The 19,557-nt window shown below is 41.1% G+C and overlaps 1 protein-coding gene across 1 annotated transcript in view; it reads left to right on the top strand.

Moving 5' to 3' along the window:
* TECTA (tectorin alpha) overlaps positions 1-19,557 on the top strand; it is a 182,801-nt gene that overhangs the window by 15,309 nt on the left and 147,935 nt on the right. The window contains exons 5-7 of the mRNA XM_077250468.1: positions 2,110-2,275; positions 3,203-3,615; positions 18,939-19,509. Coding sequence (XP_077106583.1) covers positions 2,110-2,275; positions 3,203-3,615; positions 18,939-19,509 — 1,150 coding nt within the window. The remainder of the gene's footprint in view (positions 1-2,109; positions 2,276-3,202; positions 3,616-18,938; positions 19,510-19,557) is intronic.

The raw sequence follows: 19,557 nt of genomic DNA, 5'->3' as shown, positions 1-19,557 counted from the left end.
GTTTCAAAGTCTGTATATGACTTCTTCCTCAGGAAATACCACAAACATATGTGTGTGGTATTTCCTGAGGAAGAAGTCATATACAGACTTCGAAACGCGTTGAATAAAACCACCATTCCTTTTCATCAATACGTCTGGATTTCCATTTGTTCAGCAACGCGGACAATATCCACAAAAACCCTTTATATGGTTCTAGCCATTGAGCCTGTGCCACATACCCGTGCTGGACACCCAGAATATGAAATTGTACAGAGAAGGGCAAGTATTACACATGCATAGATTCCATGACACATCCATGGGATTTCAGTACAGGATTTGTACCATATAAGAAAAACAAAAATGCTGTCTTTCATAAATAGTGCCACCTTGTCCATGCACACATGTGCTATTTCTGCTGAGCATTACTGAAGTGAATGTGGTTGAGCTGCAGCAGCTCATAAAACAATATATGCTCTCTTTGGAGGAAATCTGATAGTGGATTTTTTGCTGCATCATCTGAGAGAAGCATGATTTAGGCAAAGAGAACCTGAATCCAGCAATGTATCACTTAGTCTACGCTCACATTTGCGATCTGCGCCGCAGCGTCGGGCGCCGCAGCGTCGCCGCATGCGTCATGCGCCCCTATATTTAACATGGGGGCGCATGGACATGCGTCGCACTTGCGTTTTGCGCCGCATGCGTCACTGCGGCGCACGCGTCCGGGCGCAGAGGACGCAGCAAGTTGCATTTTTGCTGCGTCCAAAATCAATCAAAAAAAGGACGCATGCGGCGCAAAACGCAGCGTTGTGCATGCGTTTTGCTGCGTTTTTGTTTGCGTTGTGCGTTGCGTCGCCGACGCTGCGGCGCACAACGCAAATGTGAACGTAGCCTTAGTTTAATGGGTATAGTTGTTGGGACACAATCAGATTTCTTAGATTTAGCAAAACAGCAGAGCTGAGAAAGCTAATCCCACCCATATCAGGCTCTGTATACACAGTGCCTATACACAATGAGCTGCTTATCACAGGAGGGGGCGGAGTCGGACCAGTGCTCACATGCCAGCCAGTCACAGCAACGATAATGTCTTAGTGAAAAACCTTAATTGCAAGTAAACAACAGCATATAGCCTGACAAGTGACACATTGTTGAAATCTGTGTTTTAACCCCTACACCATGCTGTCATCAGATTACTTTAAAAAAAAACTGACAGATTCCCTTTAAAGGAACCTGCTGCATGAGTCATGCTGCCCAAACCACAAGTTCTTGCATTACAAACATGTATGTTTTATTTTGAAACATTGTGGCATTTCAGAGAGAAACATCGCTACAAATGCTGCCAAGAATAATCTAAGATGTATGTCCCCACTGGGAAGACCTCTTGGACTAGTCTTCTTGTCCCTGGCCAACACCTTCAAATATGATGTTCTCTGAAATTCCACAGCATTTCCAAGTAAAATATACATGTTTGCAATGTATGATCCGGCCTCTGCTTCATGCTGCCTGAACCATGGGCAACCTGAATGCCCTTAAAGAGGAACCCATCACCAGGTTTTACCAATGTAAACTATGGCCACCACCTTTAATGCTTCTTTACAGTATTCTAGCAAGATGTATTCAGGTCCCCTACCCCAAAAAAATACTTTTCATAATTCCCCTTAATGGTGCAGTCTGTCCCTATGGGCATCACTGGTGTTGCTTCAATGCCTCCTCTCTTCTTATGATTGCCGTCTTCCTTCCCTGCTTCATGTGGATGACGCATCCTACGTCATCCGCGCTATATCCCCAATCCACTCCAGCGCAGGCGCACTTCTCTTTGTCCAGCTGAGGGCAGAGCAAAGTACTGCAAGGCGCATGCGCCAAGAGAGGCCAGAGAGCGTAGTAAAGCCAGCCCATGCACATTATTGTATGGGGGGATTACATAAGGTATTTTGAGCTATGCAGAGGGGGGTTGGGACTTGCATTCAGTTTCCTAGAGAACAGTTTGCATTAATGATGGTGACCGCAGTTGAAATTGGGAAACCTGTTGACAGGTTCCCTTTAAAGGTATACTACCACAGAACACAAAATAGATTCTTAATCTGGATTGTTTGATGCTGTCAAAAATGCAAAAATAATTTCTCATTTTTTTAGGCTGGATTTAATGGTGGAAACAGTACTAATTTTTTTAGTGTACCTGGGTCCCGGTCTCCTGAGGTTGTCAATATTGAAGAAAGTACTAATGTGAACATCCCAGGACGCTGGTTATTTAAAATAGATGGGAAGGAAATTGATCCTGCTAATGGCTGTAGTCTAAAAGGTAAGCAGAGGTCACTGTGAAATCCTAATGACGTGTGATGACACAGCTTAGCGACGCTACGGTGTTCTGGCTCTGTACACCGTTCACTTCTGGTTAGAGCGGGATTTTGTAACCTCCAATGATAATGATGTCCTATTCTAAGGATAGGTTATTAATATCTTAGCCCTGGACTACACCTTTAAAGAAGCACTCCTCCTCCTCCCATAAAAGTTTTTATCCCCTTAATATATTGCAGTCATCATATTATACAGCACTGTGTACTTACAATTGCTCATTTTGCCTTTCTACCCAGTTAATTCCTCTCTTTTCCATTAAGTCTATAACATCACTTGATTAATAACTGACTAGTTGAATCCTTCTAACCTCTAGGTAGAAACAGGAGATACATTTTCACAAGTCACTGCTAAAGTCCCTGGCAAGGGGAGCAGCTGGGTCAGCTGGGTCAGGAATTGAAGAGGTGAATGATAAATGCCGGGACAAAAGACTTCCTGTTTCTACATAGAGCAGAGAAAAGAGAAGAATTAGCTGGGTAGAAAGGCAAAATGAGCAATTGCAAGTACACAGAGATAATATGATGACTGCAGTATATATTTCCTCATAGTGAGTGTTCCTTATATTTGTGAGATATTCTGGACAAAATTATAGGTATACTGTATGTTGTCTTTCTCAAGGATTACACCTTTTCAACCATAATTTTGTCATTATCTTACTTTTTCCGAGTTGAATATGGTTCTTAAAAAATTGAGTTACCTTCAAAGTTTCATCAGTCGTACTATTGTTAAAAACCATTCCAAAATTCATACATCTAGATGATGCATCTATGAACTAAGAGTTTTAAGTCCCACTTTCTTTTTCTGATTGCCACGTTGGCAGATTTTTCTTTACAACAATTTTTTTAATTACATTTCCTTAATATTTTCATCTCAGGTCATTTTGTGCGCCAAGGACAAGTGTTTTGGGAAAATGGTAACTGTACCACCAGGTGTCGCTGCCTTGATTTCAATAATGAAATATCATGCCAGGAATCCATTTGTGGCCCATATGAAGTCTGTGAACCAAAGGAGAAATATTTCCAATGTCTACCAGTTGAAAGCAGTACTTGTGTGGTCTTTGGAGACCCTCATTATCACACATTTGATGGGCTTCTCTTCCACTTCCAAGGATCCTGTTCTTATCTTCTAGCACGGAACTGCAACCAAGGGAATCACCTACCATACTTTAACATCGAGGCAAAGAATGAAAACCGAGGAGGGTCTTCAGTAGCATGGCTGAGAGACATCTCTGTGGAAGTCTACTCATATAGCATTGTCATACTCAAGGAAAGTTTTGGAAAAATAAAGGTAAGAATAAGAATTAAAATAATAGTGATGACATTAATTGGTGCCCTGCTGCGATCACATCGGGAGATTTTTATGACTTTTGCACTGTATGATATACACCATCATCTCTCCCATACGCAGCGTGTGTCCGATTCATTCAGACGGGGAACAAGGCAGAACTCCAAATTGGCAATGAGGACAAATGAGGAACATTGGTGCATCTATACTCTATGGCCCGATTCATCATTTGTGGGGGGGTTTAAGTCACTTTTTTTGTCTAGTGGTGTTAGTTACTGTTTTTAGTGCCAAATTCATTAAAAAAAAAGTACACGCAATTCATGAATTTGGTGGAAAGTAGCAAATGGTCTTTCTTCCTTTCTTGAACTGTTTTGGTGACTTTTTGGTGCCAAAAGGTGCAAAAATGGCCAAAATTTTGGTGTACTTAAAACTACTCCAAGGGGGGCTGGAGTGAAGATGCGCCAAATTTTACAACTTTTTAAAAAGTCACAATTCATGAATCGGGGTGAAACATCGCTAGACAAAGCCGAAAAAAGGCGAGCACATATAAAATGGACCTAAAAAAAGGTGCAAATACTGTAGAATAATGAATTGGCTGGAAACAAAAAAAAGGCACAAAACTAGACAAAAAATAGGCGTGAAGGCGATGATGATTCCAGGGCCTATGACCAAGAATATGAAGCCGATTCTTAAAAGCTTTGAAAACTGACTTTATTTCAGGGGGTGAAGTGGAGGAGATGTGCAAAAGTTTGCAATTTTTGCCATTTTCTGCCGGTTGGACTCAGCTCCTCTTAATGAAATCGGTACCTTCAATTTCAGTGTGATTGTGTGCTATATCAGTCTTGATGAATCAGCCCCAATATTCACAAATATATTTTCCGCAGTGTTTTTTTGTATCGTATCCTCAGCTAGTTTGCAACAAAATCCTCTACAAAATCTACACTTATACAAGCATTGCAAATGTGAAATGCCAGGTGAAAATGTGGCTTGCTATAGACTTAAAGTCCACATCACAGGTTAATTTTCCCTGAGGGTCTTTTCCACATTTCTGTAAAATCTTTATTATTGTAATACGCTTCAGATTTTCTGTCCCCAAATCAAATTGGAAAATCCATGTGGGAACATACCATGAAACTTCTCTCACTTTTTCAATCATTGATGAGTGTCTGATATAGCAGCGCAGGAGCTTTATAGTGAAGAAATGAACCTTATTTTTCTCACTGTATTAACATTAGGAAAATGGCATGCAATATCTGATTCAATATACTGTATAGAAATGTACTGTATATTTTTATTTCCCCTATACTCATTTACTGCTAAGCTTTCTAACTGAAATAGTAAGCTGTAGTTGTCCCCTTTCCCTAAGTGCTCTGCTCAGCTTTCTCAAGCAGTCCCATAGACAATGAGCAGTCCCATAGACAATGAATGGAGTGGAGGTCGAGGATGTGAACTTGTGCTCCATTCTAGATGGGTCCCTGCAGATCCTGGATCCTTAGTTCCAAAATCCCTTTCTCGCGATCACTGAGGTTCACTGCAGTCAGACCCCCAGCGATAAAGTGTACATAATCGCCTATCCTATGGGGGACTCATTGGAGAACTGACGAATCTCTAAGAACACCCCTCTTTCCTCTTTCAAAATCAATAAAAGGCTACTCATACTGGCCCCCCGCATGGCACTCCTACTGCAGATAATTGTGGGGCATGGCCATCGCAGTTGCTTATGCGCCCGCATTGTAAAATACACCGTTTATTAAGTAGATGTAAGAAAAAATGTGTTTGCCCTTTCCCTGCAGTTAGTACAAGCCCTGCTGACTGGCGAAGCGATCAGAAGCCCTGATAAATTATCAGCCAGACATGAAACGTCCATAGGATGGAAATTAAAGGGGTGGTTTGGAACTAACCTTTATTTTAATCCTAAATCACCATCTGTTTAATGTCATAATCTAATTTCTTTTCTAATATAATTCAATTAAAGAGTCACTATCCTTCCCTCACTCCACTATGTAACCACTTTATTTTTCATTTTTTTACTACTTCCTTTTTGATGATGCTTCATTTGAAAATAGCAGTGAATGCTGGATAGTCAAGCGAATTGTCATCAGCGGCCACTGCCGCAGCCTCTGTCCCCTCCCTGAGACAAAGCCCCATCAGTGACATCTGTTTCAGGGACTGGGCTAGTCTCCGCTCTACTGAGCATGTGCCAGTTGTCAATTCCAACGTATGCTCAGTAGGATCTTGTCACTATGCAATATGCACAGTGACAGTGCGCTCTCTCGCCGGCTCTGATCAGAAGTAACGAGCAAGATCAGACATTGGAATAAAGTTATTCAACATATGTCTTAAAATAAATTGTACATGGCACTTCCAACTACTATATCAACAAAAAGCGGATTTAGATCCCATTAACCGCACGAAGAGAACCATACGGATAAGAATAAAATATCTTTATTTGTTTATAACCATAAAAACAAGAAAATAAACAAGACCTGATATATTATAACAAGGTGTCCTAAGGGAGATAAAAGGACCTACACACTATCCATAAAAATAGCGGCAATATAGCTCATAACAATAGTATGTCCATATGACTTGCCATACACCGAATTAGATGAGTACATTACAATATATGCTGGTAAACCATAGTATTGTGCATTGTATAGAAGTACAGGGGGAAGTACCAATTCTCCCACGTGCCTAAGCAATAACCCCGTCCATACATAGAGTCCTAAGTTGCCACCATAATCCTCCTTCTAGCTACAGTGATATGCATTTAAAATGGAAAATAAATATAAGGATAGGATAGTACCGTAATAGAGCAGGTCCTTTCTCTCACGTGCACCCCGACGCGCGTTTCGCCCAAAGCTTCTTCCGTTTATTATGGTTATAAACAAATAAAGATATTTTATTCTTATCCGTATGGTTCTCTTCGTGCGGTTAATGGGATCTAAATCCGCTTTTTGTTGATATTGGAATAAAGTTAGCTGAAACGTTTTCAGCTAGACTGTATGACCATCTTATAACATACAGCATATATGATGCCAGGGCAGTTTAAATTGACAGTAAATGCCAGATCTTTTTATTGAATGGGGAGATAAAGCACGCAGATTTCCATAGCTTATTAAGATAATGCTAGAACATTATTGCTGAGAAATAAAATTGAAAAATCAAATCACCCCATATTGTTATTAACCCTTTCACAACATCCGCTGTACATGTACGGAAGTCGGAAGTGGATGTATGGAGCACCATACCCGACAAGTGAGGCTGTGTACTACCCACACACTTGTCATCACAGAGCTTTTTTGAAGCCCTGCCTGTGGCCAAGCTTCACAGGAGATGGTGATTTCTGCCATATGCTGTGTCATCACTGTATATAGGACAAGCGATCGGACAATCATATCTTCAAGTCCCCAAGGGGGCTAACAATAAAAGTAAAAAGTAAAAAAAAAAAGTTTTAAAAAATTTAAAAAATAACTAAAAGTTCAAATTGCCCCCTTTTTCCCCATTGAAAATAAGGATATAAAAAATACATATATGTGGTAGTCCGATCTATCAAAATATAAAAGCAACTAACCTGATCTGTAAACACCATCAACGATAAAAATTCAAGAACACCAAAATTGCTTTTTGGTCACTGCATTTTCGCAAAAAAAAAGCTGTAACAAGCGATTAAAAAGTCACATCTATCCCAAAATGGTACTAATAAAAACATTGTCTCACCCCACAAAAAATAAACCATCACACAGCTCCATCGGACAAAAACAACAATTTTTACAGGTCTCGGAAAATGGTGACTAGTGTTGAGCATTCCGATACCACAAGTATCGGGTATCGGCCGATACTTGCGGGTATCGGAATTCCGATACCGAGATCCGATACTTTTGTGGTATCGGGTATCGGTATCGAAACAACATTAATGTAAAAATGTGTAAAAGAGAGAATTAAAATAAAAAATATTGCTATACTCACCTCTCCGACGCAGCCTGCACCTTACCGAGGAAAGCGGCAGCGTTCTTTGTTTAAAATTCGCGCTTTTCTTTCCTTTACGTGAAGTCCCGGCTTGTGATTGGTCGCGTGCCGCCCATGTGGCCGGGACGCAACCAATCACAGCAAGCCGTGACGTAATTTCAGGTCCTTCAGGATTTTAAAATTACGTTCCGGCATTGTGATTGGTTGCGTCGCAGTCACATGGGCGACGCAACCAATCACAGCAAGCCGTGACGTAATTTCAGGGCCTTCAGGATTTTAAAATTACGTCCCGGCTTTGTGATTGGTTGCGTCGCAGTCACATGGGCGACGCAACCAATCACAAGCCGTGATGTCACGGGAGGCTGGACACGCGCGCATTTTAAAATGCGCGCTTGTCCAGCCTCCCGTGACGTCCCGGCTTGTGATTGGTTGCGTCGCGGTCAACCAATCACAAGCCGGGAGGCTGGACACGCGCGCATTTTAAAATGCGCGCATGTCCAGCCTCCCGTGACGTCACGGCTTGTGATTGGTTGCGTCGCCCATGTGACTGCGACGCAACCAATCACAAAGCCGGGACGTAATTTTAAAATCCTGAAGGACCTAAAATTACGTCACGGCTTGCTGTGATTGGTTGCGTCGCCCATGTGACTGCGACGCAACCAATCACAAAGCCGGGACTTCACGTAAGGAAAGAAAAGCGCGAATTTTAAGCAAACAACGCTGCCGGTTCCCTCGCTGAGGTTCAGGCTGCGTCGGAGAGGTGAGTATAGCAATATTTTTTATTTTAATTCTTTCTTTTACACATTAATATGGTTCCCAGGGCCTGAAGGAGAGTTTCCTCTCCTTCAGACCCTGGGAACCATCAGGGATACCGTCCGATACATGAGTCCCATTGACTTGTATTGGTATCGGGTATCGGTATCGGATTGGATCCGATACTTTGCCGGTATCGGCCGATACTTTCCGATACCGATACTTTCAAGTATCGAACGGTATCGTTCAACACTAATGGTGACACAACCAAACACATTTAAAAAAAAAAATAAAATTCAGATTTTTTTTCACCACTAAAATAATTTAAAAAAAACTAGACATTTTTAGTATCGTCATAATCGTATTGATGAGGAGAATCACATTACAAGGGGATTTATGCCACAAAATGGACACCGTAAAAACAATTCTCAAAAAACAATGTCAGAATTGTGTTTTCTTCACAATTTCACAGCACTTGGATTGTTTTTCCCATTTTCCAGTACCCTCTGTGGTTAAATGAATGATGTAAATCAAAGGTACAACTCGTCCTGCAAAAGTCTATGAAGATAGAAAAATAAAAGAGTTATGGCTCTGGGGGGGGAAGGGGAGGAAAAAACAGAAGCACGAAAAGGAGATTGGCCGAAGTGAAGGGGTTAAATAGAAAAAGTATTAGAAATTAATGTTTAAACAAATTTGGGAAAATATATGCAGTAACATTTTATATATCACATTATATATACATTATGTATATTATATAAATGTATGTTTTGCTAAATATGTTTATTCATTACTTTTGTAATTCCTTTTACATACCTTTTAATTATCAAATTGGAGCACTTGACATTTCACTTTTATTTATATCATGTAATATACACTATAACACATGAATGGTAACTACAAAAAGGAAATTTCAACCCACAAATGAACAAAGCCTCATACAGGTTCATCAACAAAAAAAGGAGAAATGAAAAACAAATTGCTCAGATCCTCGAGACGAAAATTGTCCCAATCTACGATAGGTTAAGCTGTTACTCGATTTCATGGTGACAACAATGCCACTTTGAAATTGATTTGATTAGAATGCATTTGTGAGGGAGAAACGCGGGGAATGGATGCCAGGAAGCTCTGAATTTAAAGGGGTGGTCCAAAGTTAACATTTATTTTATTCGTAAATCGCTATCTATTTAATGTCATAATCTACTTTTTTCTAATTTACTTGAAGTAGAAGTTCCCTATATTTCCTTAATACATTATTTAACTGCTCTATTTTTTTCCCTTCTTCCTATTTGATGATGCTTCATTTGAGAGTCCCCAGTGCATATTGGGAAACTCAAACGAGTCGCCATCATGGGACAGAGCTGCGTCCCCCACCTTGAAACAAAGTGTCATCTGTGATGTCTATTTCTGGGGCTGGGCTAGTCCCTGCTCTACTGAGTATGCGTCGGATGTCAATTCCAAAGTGTGCTCAGTAGGATCTTGTCAGTGTGAACTATTCTTCTTAGTGTGCAGTGACAGTGCACTCCCTCCTCAGCTCTGATAAGTGATGAGTCAGCAAGAGAGCGCACTGTCAGTGAGCATTACAAGTAGAGTACCCGGCAAACATAGACCAGCGCTGGCCCCCAATTGACATCACTTGTGACTCTGCTTGCCGGATCATAGAATGGATGCAGAGAAGCACTGAATTTGACCAAAGGGGCGATGTGGAAATTCTGCCCAGCGGCATTACTTTAGAGGGAGGATATTGATTGGATGCCAGTAACATTTACTTTTAAGGGGTAGAGCATAGATATATACCCAGCAACATTGAATCAGACTGAAGAGGTAGAAACATGTGATTGATGCCCAGCTTGGATTGGGTTCCCCATGAAGTATCCTTTGCGTCTAATGGGAGTCTATGGTCCACATATGCGCATATAATGGCATACATCAGCGGCTTCAATCAGAGGTACTGTATATCTGGGAATACTTCCATCTCCTACTTCTGATGAAAGTAAAAATAGAAGGTCTTAACTAAACCTTACTCTGCAAAGAAAAACAGACCCTTTCTTCCATTAACCAACAGCCCATTTACCGTAACTAAAATAGAAAACTCCGCTAAGGTTAGTGTTATTGAGACATCACCAAGCTTCAGTAGATGAATGAATGTCAAACAAAACATGGAATTATCCAATTTCTCAAGCAAAATCCAAGTTTAAAAAATAGCACCTGTTTTTTACTTGATTTCCACTAAGGTTCTACTCAGACTTTGGACATTTTTCAAACACTTTTAAATCCCAGACATTTTTTTTAAATAAGGTTTCTTTTCAATAAGATCTCATTCTAGACAATTCATTTAAATGGTCACAAGGTTTCATTCTAGACCATTCATTTGCATAATCATGAAGTTTAATCCTGTACAATTACCTACAATGGAATAAGCCAGCAGATTAGAGGTTCAGGCCCGTTTTTACCAATACCGTGCCGAAGTCATAGTACGTATGCGGCTGTGCTTCCCAAGGCTCGCTACTCTAATATGCTCATTAAGTCAGATGAAGGCTTTTTTGAGACACATCCTTGTCAATTTACTTCAACAAGCAGAATCAGTTGGCTCTACTTAGAGCCTGTTAGCATCTCTGGCCCCGGTCCAGCTTTTTCTTCCAAAGTGATTTTGTTACATCCTGTAACTTAAGGGTTCATTAGGGGTAAGAAGAACAGAAGAGAAACAGAAAAGTGGGTTGAATTCTAACCAAATGATTATACAAAAACAGACAAAGAGGGCTTTTAAAAAAAAATGCTTAAAGCTCAGAGACATTTAACACCCCAAGTCAATTATCTGAGAGATGCGATAGAGAACAGTAAAGAATTTAGAGACGGCCGTGGCTATAATACAGTCTGTTACCCCTGACAAATCTTGCCAAAATCTAGAAAGACAAATTAAGCTGCAATAATGATTTGATACAATGTGCAGGACCTAGGTGGTATAACCGTCATCCTCTTCCCTCAGAAGTCCAATTCCTTATTTCACTTCTTCAATGATTATTGGCTTTGGAATGTACTTATTTCATGGTTAGCAAAAAAGGAAAAAAGATTATAAGATTAAAACCATTGGTGTTCTGCTTTCCCTTACCAATAATAAGATCATTTACACTTGTGTACTAGTAGGACAAACGCATTTTTTATTAGTCCAAGTAAACTCATAGGGAACCTGTTACCTGGTTTTTCCCATGTAAAGTAGGACCACCACCTGTAAGCCCATTGTAGAGAGCTGTATATGTGTCCCCAATCCCCTCTGCAAGGCTCATAAAAGAACTTTTATTATACTAACAGATGGCGTGGTCCAGCATTTCTGGTCTTCATCCAGGGCCTCTTCTCTTCTTGTGATCGCTGTCTTCCTTCTTGCTTCCTATGGATGACGCATCCTGCGTCATCCACACAGTTTCCTCCATTGCGCAAGAGCAAAGTACTCTCATGCGTATGCACTGGGAAAGGCCAAAGAGCGCTGGCGCATGTGCACTACAATACTTTGCTCTGCCCTTGAAGGGCAGAGAGACGAACGCCTGCGTAGGAGTGCCATGGAGGACACTGTGTGGATGAAGTAGGATGCGTTATCCACACAAAGCAGGGAAGAAGGATGGCAACCGTAAGAAGAGAAGAGACGCCGGATCAAGATCAGAGATGCCCATTGGACCAGACCACGCCGCGCTGTTTGTGAGTATAATAAAAGGTCTTTTTTGTGCCTTGCAGAGCACATTGGAGACATATACTATATACAGCAGTCTAGAATGGGCTTACAGGTGGTGGCCGTACTTTATGTGGGGAAAACCTGGTGACAGCCCTCCCAAAATGTGTTTATTATTAAGAACTTGTGCTGCAGTTAAGGAAAAGAAAACAGATTAACATTAGAATTAAACTTATATATATCCTAACTAGTGATGAGTGAGTGTACTCGTTGCTCGGGTGACCTCCGAGTATTTTTAACTCCTCGGAGATTTAGTTTTCCTTGCCGGAGGTGAATAATTTACAGCTACTAGTGAGCTTGATTACATGTGGGGATTCCCTAGTAACCAGGCAACCCCCACATGTACTCAGGCTGGGTAGTAGTTGTAAATCATTCAGCTGCCGCAATGAAAACTAAATCTCCGAACACTAACAAATACTCGGAGATCACCCAAGCGTGCTCGGGAAAACCCGAGCAACGAGTATACTCGCTCATCACTAATCCTAACTGTAGCACAACAATGACAATTTAGCAATAAATGACATTGTAGGGATGGTCCCATTATTTGGCGGAACTCAAAATTGGTTGAAATTGGTTGTTCCTGAGAACTCTACATATAACCAGTATTGTGCGGATAAATATATAATGCAAGATTCTAGAATCCGTATGGTGGATATTATCCAATGGGTTCAGACGTTATTCAGCAAGTTAGAGAAGGCTTTAACAAGACTAGGTGGATCAAGGATCTAAAAGGCACAGGCCTATCTTTGGAAGATGTATTAAAGAGGCCATTAGACTGCCTGTGCTGCCTTTAAGCCTTTGTGTGGAGAAACGGGGTCAGTGGGTGCTCTCGTCCGCTGGCCCGGCTGTCTTTAGCAAGACTGCATGGACCACGGCTCATACCACCGAACGCCCGCTCTATCTCCCCGTGGGCAATACACTACAGAGACAACACAGGGTTAAGGTAAAACAGTGTGGCAATACTTTATTGAACCACAACACACAATAGCAAACAGAACAATCCCACCATGGCTGGAATTGTTTGGTTACATGGGCGCATATAAAATATCACTGCGTCTCCATGTATTTCCAGTATGACATGATGTCAGAGCTCCCAGGGTCACATGGGCGCATATAAAAGATCACTGCGTCTCCATGTATTTCCAGTATGACATGATGTCAGAGCTCCCATTGTCGCTACTCCATCTGTGGATAAATGCACAGAGAAGGGGTAACAACAAGCATAGGGAGATGACCAAGAACTGTCCATAGAGTCCATACAAGGTCCAAAGCCAGTTGACACGAGAGTCACCACCTGGCTTATCTGACCATCTCCATGGAACCAGGCGACCAGCGGGTCCCACACCTGGCTTTCTCCAAACATATCCATGGTTCAGAGATGGTCACTGGATCAGATCTGTGTCCTTCCAACCAGAGCCGAAAACCCCTAGGTTGTATCCTATAGAATCCTAGATCAGTGTCCCTCGTGATGGTGCCATGATGAACTGGCTGCAGTGCTTTCTCTTGTCTGTTGGGTGGTTTGCAGAATGTCTGGCTGGTAGCTCTGTCTTACTTCAGTCTCCCAGGATGTGATCTCTGAGTCTTTTTATACCCAAGGCATGTAAGCTATTTTTAGAATTACCCAGGGTCTTTCAGTTCAACATCAAGATAAGGTAAACAATGGTGATGGGATTAAGTAGCACTATTAGCATATAAGCACAAATCAATAAACAAAGCTTAACCCACTCAATGTACAGTCACTATTACAGACTTAAGGCTGAGTCACACATAACGATATCGTTAACGATATCGTTGCAATGTCACGCTTTTGGTGACGTAGCAACGATCCCGCTAACGATCTCGTTATGTGTGACAGCGACCAACAATCAGGCCCCTGCTGGGAGATCGTTGGTCGATGGGAATGATCAGGACCTTTTTTTGGTCGCTGATCACCCGCTGTCATCGCTGGATCGGGGTGTGTGACGCCGATCCAGCGATGTGTTCACTTGTAACCAGGGTAAATATCGGGTTACTAAGCGCAGGGCCGCGCTTAGTAACCCGATATTTACCCTGGTTACCATTGTAAAAGTTAAAAAAAAAACAGTACAAACTCACATTCTGATGTCTGTCACGTCCCCCGGCGTCCACAGGGTTAAAACTGCTTTGGGTAAGAGCGCTGCTAATATGCACGCGCTGCTGCCGAGAGCTTCCCTGCACTGAATGTGTCAGCGCCGGCCGTAAAGCAGAGCACAGCGGTGATGTCACCGCTGTTACTGCCGGCGCTGACACATTCAGTGCAGGGAAGCTCTCGGTAGCAGCGCGTGCATAGCAGCGCTCCTGCCGAAAGCAGTTTTAACCCTGTGGATGCCGGCGGGGGACGTGACAGACATCAGAATGTGAGTATGTAGTGTTTTTTTTTTTTACTTTTACAATGGTAACTAGGGTAAATATCGGGTTACTAAGCGCGGCCCTGCACTTAGTAACCCGATGTTTACCCTGGTTACCCGGGTGCTGCAGGGGGACTTTGGCATAGTTGAAGACAGTTTCAACGATGCCGAAGTCGTTCCCCTGATCGTTGGTCGCTGGAGAGAGCTGTCTGTGTGACAGCTCCCCAGCGACCACACAACGACTTACCAACGATGACGGCCAGGTCGTATCGCTGGTCGTGATCATTGGTAATTCGTTTAGTGTAACGGTACCTTTACACAGTGTATTAGATAGTATATCAGTTGGCAAGTCTGTCTTCTTGATCCACCAGACATAAACACTTAAATTCACAAGCCAATATACAGATAAAAAGCCAGTTCTTTTGGATTTGCAAAAACATGGTTGTCTGGGAAATTAAGATACAATCTGGTTTCGTCACACTTTGTTTCTCTCAGAAAACAGAATGAAACAATTCTCAACCTTCCTGATGTCTTTAAATGACTATGAACCTTTTGGGACTAAGAACAGCTTTGTCACATGGCTAGAGATGGTATGTCTCTTTCTAACAGACTCTTTAAGGAACTTTTACACTCAAGGCTTTGTTTACATGGCAGGCTCAAAAAGACAGACATAGCCGGTACTTGGATCTTTAAGTACAATGCACTTTGGCCTTTCTGAAATTCTATCTGAAGGAAGTCTAGTATGTCTGTAATCTGCAGGTTGCTACTATCTACATCTTGAGTAAAACACCAGGCTGAAGAACCCTGTTTGGGCCAAACTGCATTCAGTCTGCATGACTGAATAAGAGAATTCTCTACATTGTACATGGGATGGTCAACCATTAGACTGGCAGAATAGAGAGCTCTTAGACAGGGGAAGTCTCCATCAAAATAGGCATTGGGGCAGTGAGGCAATATCTTTTCAATTTCCTTTATAATTGGTTTTGATCAGGTGCCACCTTGTTTATTGATGTAATATTTCCTATTTCATATCGTCTGATTTAAAAAAATAGCACTCACATCAAAGTTGTATCCTATTAAAACATTACAGTCATCATATTATTTGACACAGTGTACTTACAATTGCTCATTTTGCCTTTCTACACAGTTAGTTCTTCTCTTTTCTCTGCTCCATGTAAAACAGGAAGTCACTTTTTATTGCACAAATAATTCTCCTCTTCAACTCCTGACCCAGCTGCTCCCTCCTCCCGTCCACCACTTTTGCAGTGACTGATGACTCATGCAAGGAAAATTGACCTCCTGTTTCTACATAGAGCTTAGAAGGATTCAGCTAGTCCGTTTTTAGTCATGTGATGTCATAGACCTAATGGAAGACAATAATTATCTGGGTAGAAGAGCAAAATGAGCAATTTTATTTTCCCCCAGTTTGATCACCCAAACTAGCTTGGACACAACAGGATTCAAGGAGGCTGGATCTACAGCCTTCCACCTCTGAGATGTTTCCTCCAGTTGAGTGATTGATGCGTTAGAAGTGTCAGAGAGAATCTACCATTCAGCCCCTACAGGTTGTGATCTCACAAGCTCTCAAGATCTCTCTTTATAAAGTGTGAAAGTGCCATAAAGCTCAAGGAATTTCCTCTCCACCTTCTGACATAACATTTAAGACCTTCTATTGCCAACAGTCTGTCCCACTGAGAGGGAAGAAGGAAGAGAATCTCTTAGAAATGCATACCAAATCATTGTTCTTGATGGAAGGATGTCTGACTTTTTCCAACTTATTTTGCAAACCAAGCTTAGATATAACTGGACTGTAATTTGAAGATAACCCATCCCCTGATGATGCTTTTATCAGGCAATCATCCAGTTATGGAATTATAGTTATCTCCTGTGTTCTCAAAGTGGCAGCTATAGTGGCCACTGCATCTGTAAAGGTGTAAAGTAAAAGGGATCCTGACCACCCCGGGTTTTCATTTCAGGAGTGTGACATTGCCTTCTAGTGCATTACTATTCTCAGATACTACTATTCTTAGATTCTGTGATGCAGAACACTTACTGTAGTTTGATAACTGTTATTAATTTTCCCAAAGACTTAGGATCAAGAGCTACAAGAGAAAAAAACTTCTGTTCTTTTTTTTCTGTGGTAGGGACCTCTTTTAGGACCTTCAGAGATTGTAGAATGGAGTCTTCCAAAAATGAAAACTTATTGAATAGTTGGACTGAACAACATTAAAACACAGGAATTTGAGGTTATGTTTATATGAGGTTATCCTCAATTTCCTGCAGGAATTTCAATTCAGCTTTCTGGTATCAGTAGCTGGATCAGAACCCAAACCTCTAGAGGAGACGGCAATCTTATCAAAGAGTCTTGGTTGTCAATGATCTTGTCTTGATCACAGCCAGACAGTCTACGTGACTGAAACTCTAATCCATACAAGGTGCACTTGGAAACGTTATCCGTGACCTAGGGTTTAGGCCAGAAATCACATATACCTGCAGCAGAGAAGGCAATAGTCTTGGCTAACAATGTGAAATACTTGAAGTGAGCCATCAACGCAGAGAGGTCAGTGGTCAACTAATGTATTTAGACTATGTTACAATATCATCTTTTGGATCTATTTCTTCTTGGACTTGAAGGATAAGTGTAGGCCCCTCTAAGTGTCAATATGAACAATATACACCGCACACTCTAGGAGCATATAATGCAAGTATAGTGAAATTTATTATTGTTACATTAAACATAGAACTCAAAACCGTACAGAGCGACCAGAAGTACAAGCTGACGTTTCGACTCTTCCCGAGTCTTTATCAAAAAAGGTCGCTGAATAGGTTGTGGAATCCTAGCAGCGCTCCCACGCCTAGCTGGAGCGCTCTAAGTGCACAATTAAAGTGAAAAACTAAAGCTTCTTAAATATTTGACAAATTACACGTCTTCCTCCTGCATTTCTTAAAGCAGTCTTCTTCATTTCTTCATAATTGACTGCACAGAGCTTCTACTTTCAGAAAGCAATAAAAAAAAGGAAAAAGAGATGTGATCAGCTCACCCATCCACGAGTGCACAGGATCCCAAATCTAAGGAAAGGCCTAACCTTTGGTTATGAACAAGAAGTATCACTTCGAAACTCATCAACCAGGACTTAGAATTTTCTCTCTTGAGACTTTCTCCTCGGATTATACATTTATCCATTTTAGAATGTTGATTTCCCTTGAATCATGTTTTCACTAATGGAATACTAATGGAATACAATTTTGCATTGTATTTGAAGTGGTGGATAAATTCTTTTCTTTTTGTGACCTGCTCTCAGAAAGGCAGTTGATGGAGGGGCATGTGACCGTACCTATCCATCAGTCGCCTCCAAATAAAAAATACTCTACATGGGCTACCTGCTTTACAATTAGAGTAGACTGAATGGACAGGAAAATAGGGATGCAAAATAGTCATACTGTGTGAAAGCAGTCACAGAAAACGATAATCTAGTATTGCCACATCAGATCTCTTGCTTTTCACTAATGAGTTGAAAACACCCCAAAACACATGGCTGCAAAAGGAGCTTCTGGTTTGACTTCTTATCCTAAGTCATGTGACAAGGCTCATTAAAGGGTCGTTATTGACTTTCAGGATTGCTACATCCAATAAGTGGCACTAGAGTTCAAGTCCTCTCTTTCCCTGGCTATGTGTATATTTATGCAGTATAGAAGAACAAAATTTGGCACTCCCAATTGAGATGCAAAAAACAAAAATAATTTTATTGGTATAGGTACATCCACTGTTTCACGTTTCAGCCAACGCTAGGCCTTCATCAGAAATTGTTTTCAGCTCTTGAGGATGAAAATGGCAGATACACCTGAGAAAGGAAAACATGGAGAATCCAAGACGAGCACTGGAGATATGCTCTGCCATGCCATGGGGACGAGCGATGCATATCTCCAGCGATCGTCTTGGATTCTCCATGTTTTCTTTGCTCAGGTGTACCTGACATTTTCATCTTCAAGAGCTGAAAACAATTTCTGATGAAGGCCTAGTGTTGGCCACAATGTCAAACAGTGGATATACCTATACCAATAAAATTATTATTGTTTTTTGCATCTCAATTGGGAGTGCCGAATTTTATTCTTCTATATTATTGTCGTTGTATCCTACTTTTGCACCCCTTAATTTTGGAGTGCCGTGAAGCTCTTTTTGTATTTATGCAGTTTATTTATGTAATGCTATTATATTACTAAATAAATATAGATGACATACTAATTTCTAATGATGAAGAAATGGCACTGCACATCCTTCCCAAGGTTAAACAACAAAGCTGGCAAAATATTTACAGAGAAAGAGGAATATTACTATAGTCAATGTGAAAACTGCAATATTTCAAGATTTCTTTTATGTGGATGCTCACATAAAAATACCATCATTTTAAAAATATTTTTTCTGTAAAATTTGATTTGAACAATATGTAGTTTTCCGATTACAGATTCTTTCAGGTGGAATCACTTTTTTTTAATGTGATACTGTACTTTTCTTATTGCAGGTAAACGATTTGATATTTTCTCTTCCAGTAATTCTGGAATTTGGAGCCATAAAAATTTATCAAAGTGGTTTATCGACAGCTGTGGAGACTGATTTTGGTTTATTAGTAATTTATGATGGGGAACACTATGCCTCTATATCAGTCCCAGGAACTTACATCAACTCTACTTGTGGAATGTGTGGAAACTACAACAAAAATCCAGAGGATGATACTCTTCGCTCTGACGGAAGACTGGCGGTCTCTGTGATAGATCTAGGAGAGAGTTGGAGAGTCTACCACCCAGACTGGAAATGTTCTTCTGGCTGTGTAGATAATTGTAGCTCTTGTGACGCAGCAATGGAATCGCTTTACTTTACCTCCGAATATTGTGGATTTATAAACCTTACAGGGAGTCCTCTTTGGGATTGTGGCACTGTACTGGACCCCACCGCCTTTGTCCATAGCTGTGTTTATGACCTTTGTGGTGCCAGGGATAATGGCACCAGCCTTTGCCAAGCTATTCAAGCTTACGCTCTTGTGTGTCAAGCACTTGGAATTACAGTGGGTGACTGGAGAACTCCAACTGGGTGTGGTAAGACCAATTTTATTGATTTACACCAAAAATCAATTGTCTATATTC

The sequence above is a fragment of the Ranitomeya variabilis genome, chromosome 4 (assembly GCF_051348905.1).
Source record: "Ranitomeya variabilis isolate aRanVar5 chromosome 4, aRanVar5.hap1, whole genome shotgun sequence".
NCBI classification, from domain to species: domain Eukaryota; kingdom Metazoa; phylum Chordata; class Amphibia; order Anura; family Dendrobatidae; genus Ranitomeya; species Ranitomeya variabilis.
This window is presented reverse-complemented; position numbering and strand designations above follow the sequence as displayed.